The sequence below is a fragment of the Drepanopeziza brunnea genome (genome assembly GCF_022702325.1).
Source record: "Drepanopeziza brunnea f. sp. 'multigermtubi' strain 214-2 chromosome Unknown ctg3, whole genome shotgun sequence".
NCBI lineage: Eukaryota > Fungi > Ascomycota > Leotiomycetes > Helotiales > Drepanopezizaceae > Drepanopeziza > Drepanopeziza brunnea.
This window is the reverse complement of record NW_027094066.1, coordinates 846,722-857,506: the sequence shown is the minus strand read 5'-3', so window position 1 is coordinate 857,506 and position 10,785 is coordinate 846,722. Positions and strand designations below refer to the sequence as shown.

Below are 10,785 nucleotides of genomic sequence, written 5' to 3'. Positions count from 1 at the left end.
TCAACATCCAAACATGATGCAGCAGCAGTACGATGATAGCGATGGCAAAATCCTCCAACCTGGAGCTGAAAGGTACAAAAATGGACCGTTTGTGCAGCATCAAACCATTCCTCGGGGATCTCAAGTAAGTGGTTGTGGGAACGGAGACATAGGAAAATCCTTTGCTTCTGCTGCACCCTCGAGTCTATGGCTGACGTACACTTATTCCAGCTCTCACCTCCAGCTTCTCAGCTCTCGTTCTCTGCTTCTGAGATTCCCCCAACAGCCCCGACCACAAGAGCTACAATTGCTATGGATGATAATGCCGCAAGAATAAAGGCATTATTGCTGGCAAGTCTGGGTAAGGGTAAAGAGGATGTGACAAAATCTACCACTCCGCCAGTCACAACCCCCTCTCTGGCCGGCAATCACAAAGCAAGTGGCGAAGCTTCAAACTCGTTGCGAGGATCCCTGAAGTTGTCAACCACGACCCCTAAGAAAGAAGACATCGATGAGTTCGTCCGCGAGGCTGCAGCTGAGTCTGCAAATTTAGGGAAGAACTTTACAAAGCCTGAAACTCCGAATGTTCAAAAAATACCAGTGCACACTGACGCGAAGTCGCAAGCACCTTCGTTAGGAAGCCCTACGAATGCTACCAAGCCAGTCGCCAATACGAGAACGAACAAGTCTACACAGGTTAAGAATAACTTGAATGGAAAAACAATCGCGGAGAGGCATGCAAGCAACGAATCTATTTCAGAAGGAGAAATACTCGAGGAGAAGGAACCAATAACCAAGAGACTTGTATCCGGAACGCCAAATCAGGTACAAGTGTTCGGAAAGGCTCCCAAGATTGATATTCCAGTGCCCCGCAAGCCCAGAGATGAGCGAACAGACAAGCCTGCTTCCCTTGCCCATCCACCCCGGGATGAGTCTTCTCGACTTCCCCCAGCTCCCAAGTCACAATTTCAGCGCCACAACCGCGACGATCGTCATGAAGAATGTGCTCCACGCCCCGAAAAGCAGGGATATGACACTTACAAGCCGAATAACGAGAGCGATAGAAAAGCATATACTGAACCTGAAAGACCAGCATATCAACGTCGAGACAATCGTGAGGAGGAACACCGCAGAACAGAGCCTACCGAGCAGAGACAAGAAGAGCTTCCTAACAGACAGATTCGAGAGCAGAAACCACCCACGCTTGACGATCTCCTACCTCTTGACGAAGATCTACGAGATTGGCTAGAGATTACAGGTTATCATAACGCTCCCTACAGAAGCAAGATTCTCAACCGCCGACGTGCTATCGCTGCTCTGGACGCCAAGAGGGACCAACTTCTTGCAGAGATGGAAGCAGAAGAACGAGGTGGAATACCCGCATCTGCTGGAGGCCAAGTCCCAGCTTCCCCAATGCTACCCCCACCCCTCCTTAACAAAGCAGTTGGTCGTCTTGAGCCTGTTTCGTCAACGCCAGCTAGAGATTCTTCCGACTCGCAGCTTCAACGAGTGGCTGTTCACAAGCGTCCTTACAGCGACGTTCAAGATTCGAGAGGAGAGCCTGCTGCCGGGAAATTCGCTCGTACCGAGGGTCGGGCATATGTCGAGGAAGAAGGCCTAGATCGCCGTCCACGCTCCAGTGGCTTCGATCGCCGCGAGAGAGATGATAATCGTACCTACTACGGACCCAGATCTCGTAGCCGAGACCGCGGCGATTCGCCAGGCCGTGATGGTCGTAGAGCATATGAGAACAGATCATCTCCTCGCGGTCGTGGTTTCGGGTCAGACAACATGTACGACCGAGAAGATGTTCCGGAGCGAAGTGCACGTTCTTACCAGGTCCGAGGCAACTACAGAGGCAATGCTTATGACCCAAACTTTCGAGGCCAAGGACGAGCGCGCGGACGCGGACGTGGTGATTACAGGGACTTCAACAGCGGACCGAGGAACAAGAGCGAAGGTGGATATGGGATGACAATTGCAACTGGGAAGCCATTCAAGGACCCTGTGGGCTTTGATAGGGGAGGCAAGGGAGGTCCGTCCTATCTCTGAATCTCCTCAATAGTACCTTCACTTTTGCCTCTGCTGTAGGAGGATTGTCACAATTACATATCGTCCTATTACTATCATGATTATTGTCCTTGTATTATGTATAATTGTAAATCAGAGTTGAATGAACATTCTTGAAGTCTCTGTGCTTCTGCGAAGTCTATGACAAGTGTCCTCTATTTGAAATGCGCATCCTTATTGATTTCATTGACTTGCTTTTGAATTTCTTGAAAAGGTTGTAAGGCACTGTATTAACCGTGCACAGAAACCAGATATTTCATCGTAAAGTCTTTCAACGAGGAGAATGTTCTTCGATGCATTCAAGATGTAAGTATTTCTACTCATCCCATGATCCCCATCAAATTGCTAAAGAAAAATCAAGTCTGTCTGGACAACTCAAGTCCAAAACGGACACATCTTCAAACGAGCCTTCGAAACCTGCAAGAATGTCATCCTCGTCTTCTCAACCAACAAAAGCAAAGCCTTCCAGGGCTACGTAAATTCCCTCTCCTCCGCCTCCTTACAATTACAAGCTAAGTAGGCACAGGCACGCATGGAAGGCCTCCCCGGCTCAGCCGCGATTACCCAGTGGCAGCGCGTCATCACCTGGGAGTCCGCTGGGGCATTTAAAGTAAGATGGCTCGTGGTTTGTCCGACCTTCTTCCACCGCGTCGGCCACCTTAAGAACTCGCTCAATGAAGGTATGGCTGTGTTCATCGGCAAAGATGGCCAAGAAATCGAAGAGAACTGCGGGTCGAAGCTCGTTGATCTCATTGATGAGGAATTCGATGCCGCGACAGGCAGCTGGAGCAGAGACTATGGGAGGTTCAGCGACGCCTATTGAAATAACGCGTTGATGTGGTTGGTGATAACGAAATTACGTTGAGCATGTGAAAAGAAGCATGATTTCTTACTACTTTGCAGGAGTCGAGATGCCGTAACGCATCTCGCTTATCAGTCAAAAATTCACGAGTATTGTATGTACATTTAAGATCAGTGCGAGCGAAGAATCAACGCGCCGTCATTGAATCAACGGATAGAAAAAGCAGTGCTGAAAATCCATCAGGTTGCATAAAGTGAAACCCGACTGTATCCCTAGGTCCCCAAAGGTCCAAAATTTCCTTCCCTCTTGCGCCCTACTTCAAATCACAGTTGACAATCTAACCACCAAAATCGCTCGAACCTCATCCGCCCCATACAACAGCCAAAAAAAAACAGTAGGACGACAATCTCATCTCTCGCTTGCTCATCGCTGCAAACCTCATCTACTAATCCGCTATTCCGTCAACCCTTCAGACTCTTGCTCAACGCGATGATGGGGTCTAGCTTAGCGGCCACCCAAGAGTCTGCAGCACGAAATACATAGGGGGGATCCCACTTATGCAGATAATCGCTTGCGACGAGAAAGTCCATGTAAAGCCTGGTCTTATTAGTTCCCGTCAAACGTCCACAAGTCCAGACATGAGGGGAGAAGATGAGTGATTGGCAAGTTTGCTTACCTGACTTTTCAATCCAGGCGTAGACAAACCAGGGACTAACGAATGCGGAGACCTGTTGCTGTGTGAGTAGGAGGTACGATGGCGGTCCGGGCATTTGCAGTTGGGGAATGGGGAATGGGTGGGAACTTGCATTTACGAAAAAGGCGTAAAAGGCTATTGCGGATACTGCATGGTCTTTGCAGCCGTCGACGAGGTAGGCAGCGAGCGTGGCGGTGCCGATTTGCAAGCCTGCTGCGTCTGAAAACCCGAAAAATACGAACATGAGTAAGCTCATTTCAAACATCATGATCCTACCAGTGCTCACAGGGAACTTACAGAGAAATATGCCACACTGGCCCGCCATCCAGTGCCAACTCTCGGCAGCCGAGAAGCCCCATACAACGAGACCGATGGAAGAAAAGACGGCTGCTGGATAGCCTAGCCAGAGTCTCATTCCGTGATGGCGAGAGCCTTCGTATATCCGGGTAAGTCGACGAACGACGGCATCACTGGCCCGACCGGAGAAGACCCATTCTGCTAGTAGTGCGCCGAAGACCAGGCCTAGCACGAGCAGGCCACGGATTCGAGGCTGGAAGTCTCCATAGGCGACTGTTTGAGCTCTTAGGACGGCGAACACCCTAGCAGGTTTAACTTCTGTATAGCACTTCCTGGATTGGACTCACCACCAGTACTGGAAGAACACAAAGGCGCCAACGCTCATTGCCAAAGCTGGAGATGTCCACGTCTTGAAGACTTGTGTAATGGCGGAGCGTGGGTTTGGATGATCGATCCCAGGTACGCTAGCGAAGTTGAGGAATGGAAGTTGTCTAGTTCGCTTCACAGCTTCGACCGGTTCGCTGCTGCTTGTACCGCCAGGGGCACTATTCTGCTCACTGGACGCCACATTGGCCCGTGGATAGAGCGTCTCAGGGAGCAAGGCGATCTCGAGGATGAGGAGGACGCCGAAGATCATGGTCAGATGATACGGTAGCCATTTATGTTCAACGGTGTTGAGGAGACTGCCGACTATTCCCATTCAGCACGTCCTAAAAACATGATGGGCAGTATCTGACCTACCTAATTGCCCGACCAACAGTCCTTGATTCCCTGCCAAAGCCCACACCCCGACTCGGAACCCACGTTCATGCTCCCAGGTCAGATCATTCACAATGGCCAAGCCGACGTTGGCTGCTGGTCCCATACCAAACCCCTGGAAGAAGCGAGCTGCAAGATAGCCGCTCAAACTAATGCCATTGGCCGAAACCAATGAGGTACACCCACTTGCCAACAAGGCGATGGCTGTACCAGATACCATGACAACCCTTCGGCCATATCTGCTTGCGGGTACTGGGGCTAGTAAAGGACTGATTGCAAGCCCCAAGGATGGGATTCTTGAGATCCAGTGCAGCTGGCTTTCTGATGCTTGGAAGTGGTTGCTGAGAAATAGTGATGGGTCTGAGGCGATCGTTATCAGGTAGGTGGACGCAAAGTATGCCGAGCAGGCAACTGCGAGTACTGTCCGTTTCTGGAGTTTGGTCCAGTTGAGGGGATCTAGCGGATCGTCCGTATGGGATCTACATAGGGGTCAATAACAGGTTTCAGTCATGTGTGGAATTGGTAGGACGTACGGCACCAGCGGTCTACCAAAGTCATCCAGACGGGGTGTTGGGCCATGGTTGACTTCGACAGGGTGTACAGTTGGCTTTGCTTTATTATTCGCCGTCTTCTCGGATCGTTTTTTTGTTGTCCACTCCGACAAACATGTATTCTGGGTCTCGCAGAAACGAATAGTCATGTCCGAAGGAGGAGACATAGCTTTCAAGCTTGAGGCGTATCTTCTCTCTGAATAGTGGATCTAGTGATGCTTTCGGCTGATCAACTTGCGGTCTTCAGTCGCCTTCAATTTTCAAGGAAGCGAAGTCCGATGATTATTTACTTATACTCCAGCGCAAGATCGAGTCCCCCCTTCGCAAGCTCGTATTGAATCATCGCCAAGTACTTCTGTACTATATGAGTGTAGCCGGCCAAGTGCCTAGTGCAACATTGTTAAACGGTCATGTCACGGTCAGATAACAAGGGATGTCACCAAAACCGCAAGTGCATGGCAGTAGCACCAATTCTAGACCCGGAGAGATACCTAACGATAGGGGTAGGCTGATTCTGGCTATTGTGCGTCATGACTGCTAGCTTTCTCTAGCTGTGTAAGTTTACTGCTACGGACGTCTAGGCGAGACGGGAATACAAACATCATCATCACGAGCACTGTGGAACCGTGGTTCGCGTAGGGCCCAATCAGCTTTCTGTCACGTCTTCGCAAGTCTTTAAGGGCTACGTGATATACGTCGTTCTCTTTCTTAAATATCTTACGCCAATTAATTGCTAACTTCCCCTCTGCGTAGAAATCGACTCCGACAAGTCAAGAACTGGATGATCGCCTGGGTGTTTTCATCTGCGGGAAAGCTCGACACCCGACATGGAGAATGCATCTGCTGGCCGGTACAGCCACACCCTAGTTTGAGTTGAAGTCGTGAAATTTTCAGTCCATCTAACTCAGAGCCCATTTATTCAGCGTGATTCCAGCTTTCAGACTCCAGAGTTCAAGCCCCATGCTGCGAAAGGACGTGTTTGTCTTGGAAGGGTATAAGCTAGATGTGGTATTGGTACTCTTCTTTCGAACAGCACACCCACAGCAGGACCGGTGCAGTCTCTATCGCTCGGTCCCCCCGAGTTCTCGTCCTCCAAACGCTTATCATAGTTGGAAACTTCGATCAAAGCTGCCGGAATCTACTTCCGCATCCAAGGGATGACAAGAATCCATATGGAGTTGGCCATGTGACAGAGAACCGCACTATCACGAAGTCCATAGGATTACCAATCCCCACAGTATCAACGAATCGTCCGGGAAGCCCGTCGATTATGCTAGCAACCCCAAACCCCGCGTATCAAATGCTCCTGGCTCATCCCGACTCGTGGCATCTAATCGGGGCGACGCACGCTTTTTATCCCCGTCTGGGCCACGGCACATCGAGACAACAGGCTCTATGCAGCTGGTGACTACGCATACATATGAATCTCTACCCGACAGAAAAAGCAATTTGGAGGCCTTTTCCGATAGAGGGAACAAGACTGATGAAGAGAGTATTGTGCTGTGGCCATCGATCAGCTTGACGCATAACCCAAGACCAAGACCACCCTGTCATGCAGTATGATACCTTGATGGTCAGGCTCAAGCCCAGTGGGTTCTTCGGACAAGTTCACGCCTTGGATTCTCTATAGAGCACACGGAAGTTCAATGAACGTCGGCTGCTCGAGGATGCGGCGGCCGTAGGGAGGCAGACTCAGGGTCGTAGTTTCGTTTTCTCGTGCTGCAGCAAGCGCAAGTTGTTGTTTTTGTTGATAGGTGGAGTCCGGTCGGCTGGTTGGGATTGGATTGGATTGGATTGGTTTGGTTTGGTTTGCATAAAGATAGAGAGACTTGGATTCCCGTCAAAACCTTCAAGTGTAGCTTTGCCTGGTGACCAAGAGGTAGTACCGTGGCCGTATCCTAAAAGCATGTAGTTTCTAGAAAGCTGAAGCTACTGCGACGGCAACAGCAACGACAACGACAACGATGACGGCAACAGTGACGATGGCAAATCCTCGCTTGACCTGGAAAGGGCATCACCTGGGGATAAGCGACAGTCACCTCTGCTTGAATCTTTCCGGTCACATGATGTCGATGACTATATTTTAGCCGATACATACGCTACTGCCGAATTGAAATCGAGTTCCTTCTTGAACCTCCCGCCTTCAAAGAAAAAAGTACGACCACGTTAACGTCAACGTAGGATCATGGCCGACTCAAAGGGTAAAGGTCCAGCGCCACCACCTCCTGTCCCTATGGAGGACCTGGTGGAGACATCTTTAAAGGGTAAGTCTCATCATATTGTGCAGCGTATAATTCAAATCTTATTTGAATTACCATAGGCTTGGCCGTCGAAGAGAAGACTTGGAGCCTGGAAGACGATGGTCCGATTGGATATGGTCCGATTGATCCAGCAGAATCAGCACTTCTACTTCTGCCCTCATACGACCGGAAGGGAATCAGAGATATCGCCTACGGCGTCAGTTAAGAACCTTTCTCGTTGACCTCGAGCTTCTGAACAACGGAGAGGTTATCCCACCAAGAATCGCAGCATCGGCAGTAGGTATATCTCAGTAGCCCCGTCTGATAGTCCTGGGACCTTGCAGCATGACTCAGGCCGCATATCAGCTCCTACGAATACGACCATTTTCGCTGACCAACTTTGAAGTATGCTAGAGTGCTCGACCAGAAGTACAATTGAAGCGGCTTTCCCATTGAACATAAGCGGCGCGTGCGCCTCTCAGCGCTAGAACTCGTAAGTCTCCCACTCCTATCCCAGCAAAATCATGCGGATCACATATCGCACCTGCCACGTCCGTCGCGTTCGGTTTGCTAGCTCTTAATCTTCTACATCCTACCTTGGATTCGTATAATGTTCATCGCAACTGGAGCAGGATGAGCATAGAGGAGCAGCAAGCATGGCAGAGCGAGGACGGAGACGACCGATTCGAGATCAGGTGGCGGTACGAGGCGGGGCACTTTAGTGATAATAGGATCAGAAGTCTTCAGAAAGTATAAAGACAGCGGAGCGTACAAGAAAAATCGAGAGCTTGTCTCACGAGGAGACTTGACAATGTCGGCGAAGGTGGAGCTGAACGATGGTTCATCTGCTTCTACGGCTGCAAAGGATCTATCCACGACGACTGTGGACTCTGAAATGCAGATTTAGGAATACCACACGGGTTTGAGAGTTAGTGCTGGCTTAATATCGATGGATTGCCATGATGGAGGGACCAACTTGGTTTTCAGAGATACCCAGTGCGTGGACAAATCAATACGTATATCAATGACTACTATGCCCCCATCTCTGGCATGCGACATGTAAGTAGTTCTCCATCTTGGAAACATGTGATTATTTTCTTTCTACTCGATTAAAGTACTTACTAGCTCATGTGAAATGGCTGACAAGAGGGATGAAGCTTGCTGTCCGCACCACGGGGGGGCTGAGTATTTTTTTTTTTTTAAAAAAAACCCCCTGGGGCAGAAGATTGCAATATCGAAAAATCTCGTATCCCAAGTAATATTCATTACAAGGTGGTTTGTATCAAGGGCCAAAGTCAGGTTCCGCAATTTGACTTCCTAGTGGGCCCGATGTTGTTTTCCGCTAAGCGAGCCCCTGAACAAATTGTGTTTAATTTTTTTTCGAGGCGGGAGAAAGGGCAGGTTATTTCAATTCAACTCACAATCTAGTTAGTTTATTGCGAGCACGTATCACATACCGTCTTATCACTCAGACTCGGGACTTACAGAAGATTCTAGTAAGTCTGAGCTTTCGACGCGATCGGACACAAGTAACAACAGTCTCGAAACCATGGAATTCGTGACATGGCATGTACCCATTTCAGAATGCACACACCCGCGAGCTGTTACAACACCATCAAAGATCCTAGAGGGGGGAAGATAGAGTGGTCAATTCTATTGCCATACTTGATCTGAAGCTTGAGATTCTGCTAGATCTTGTTGTTGGTATTGTTGTTGCTGTATTTGTTAACGTCGGGCGGGTGCAGGCTCCGCTGCCCTGCGACCTTCCATGGGGTACGGCGACGTGCTAATTCTAGGAGTTATATACGGAGCAAGAAAGCCCCAGAAAGCCAGTTTTCAGAGTGGTACGTACAGCAAAGGCTGCTATCACCTGCGCCCTTCCCTACAGATAGGATGGATGGGATCACAGTGACAGAAAGCTTCCGTCCAGGAGAAGAAAACCAAAGAAGCAAGCAAGGCAGAGAGAGACTGCCGCGCATTCTGCTATGTCGGGAATCTGGAAGAAGGTAATCTGAATATAACATGTTGTTACAGGTCACTCACACCGAGGCAGATATAAGAAGCCAACCTTGATGACACCCATGTTAATTCAGCCGGGTTTTTTTTCATTGGATGGCTAATTTATCTTTGCACCACGATGGGATGGAAGGTTGCCGTTGACGGACCGATTCCGAGGTCACATGATCAGGGTGCAACCAGGCGAGAAGGGCGAGAAGAAGAAGCGCGGAGAACGGGACAAACAAGAACGCAAGGCTCAAGACGAGAAAGATAGGAAGGAGGGGCTTTCGGTGGCCGAGCCAGAGGATACAGCTCGGAGGGTGACCAACTGCAATATTAGCACTGAGCTCGAGAACGCCCTCATTTTGCGCCTAAATGACGGTTGTATTAGGAATCCACTTAGTTGTGAATTTGGGGACGAGACTACCCATTGGTAGCCTCAATCAGGGCGTCGAAGTTGTCGAATCTGCGTGCCTTCTATTTCCTGGCTTGTGGCCATCCATGAGATTCCCGCCTTCGGAGAACTTTTCCCGCCTCCATTGGTGGAATGACTACTTCTTATATCCAGCTCTTAAAGACGTCGACTCGTATAATTCAGAGTCGTCTCTCTTGCAACGACCTGCTTCCATACGATTAATCATACAAGATATTGACGTTGGTGTGATCACGTGGCTCCCGCTCGATGAGCTTATTTGCTAAAAAGGAAAGAGCGACGACTCCTGCATATTCAAAAACCGCAACTCCAAGCGTTGCATGCTACCTACACTCAAACAGAAATAGCAGTAATACCCACCATTCTTAACCCTTCAAAATAGGCTGCTACATCGATTGTACTACGTATTCAGGATGAAGATCAAGATGTTGTAGGTGTCCGCGCAAACATATCTATACCACTTGAAGCCCGGTCTGACGCGCTGAATCCAGGCTCACCGAATTACTCTATTCATGTAATCCCCTAATCTCCAGCCCCGACCTCATCAAGGTACGATCTGACGCTAGTTACAACGAGACGGAGGCATGGCTCGCTGACATCTGCATATTGGTAGCAGAAATCGGACGGAAACAAGACGAACCTCGCTGAAGACCGAAGGCAAGAGACGGGCTGTGTATTGAGTGACGCATTCTGAAGCTGCTAAGGAAGGCGGGAACACGAACAGATATATACCCCAGATGCGGAATGGGCTGGATATGTCAGAGATCGTGGGTCGAATATTGCATTGGCGTGGCTTCCTTTCGCAGAGACATGGGACGTAGAAATATTGATTGTGATAGTTAGCCTACATATCAATTTGGTGAAGAAGGTTACATGCTTGACTCGGATGAAGGTATTGAGCTCGCCCAGGGTCTCTTGAATTCTCGACCGAGGAGACAACGGGGGCTTAAGTTGACTGGCCA

The 10,785-nt window shown here is 49.4% G+C and overlaps 3 protein-coding genes across 3 annotated transcripts; 2 read left to right on the top strand and 1 right to left on the bottom strand.

The window, feature by feature from the left end:
- Positions 1-13: 13 nt before the first annotated feature.
- Positions 14-2,872, top strand: L3040_002413 (uncharacterized protein; the record flags this gene model as incomplete). Its single annotated transcript, XM_007289684.1, has 5 exons — positions 14-124; positions 211-2,014; positions 2,294-2,355; positions 2,411-2,524; positions 2,576-2,872. The coding sequence occupies 5 exons, from the start codon at positions 14-16 to the stop codon at positions 2,870-2,872; spliced, it is 2,388 nt and encodes a 795-aa protein (XP_007289746.1).
- A 478-nt stretch (positions 2,873-3,350) lies between these two features.
- On the bottom strand, positions 3,351-5,319 carry L3040_002412 (uncharacterized protein; the record flags this gene model as incomplete). The annotated part of the gene is made up of 7 exons (XM_066155543.1): positions 3,351-3,448; positions 3,528-3,579; positions 3,658-3,764; positions 3,843-4,144; positions 4,190-4,532; positions 4,584-5,080; positions 5,135-5,319. 7 exons carry the CDS (start codon positions 5,317-5,319, stop codon positions 3,351-3,353), a joined length of 1,584 nt encoding a protein of 527 aa, XP_066012538.1.
- A 2,018-nt stretch (positions 5,320-7,337) lies between these two features.
- On the top strand, positions 7,338-7,618 carry L3040_002411 (uncharacterized protein; the record flags this gene model as incomplete). Its single annotated transcript, XM_007289686.2, has 2 exons — positions 7,338-7,416; positions 7,473-7,618. The coding sequence occupies 2 exons, from the start codon at positions 7,338-7,340 to the stop codon at positions 7,616-7,618; spliced, it is 225 nt and encodes a 74-aa protein (XP_007289748.2).
- Positions 7,619-10,785: the final 3,167 nt, after the last annotated feature.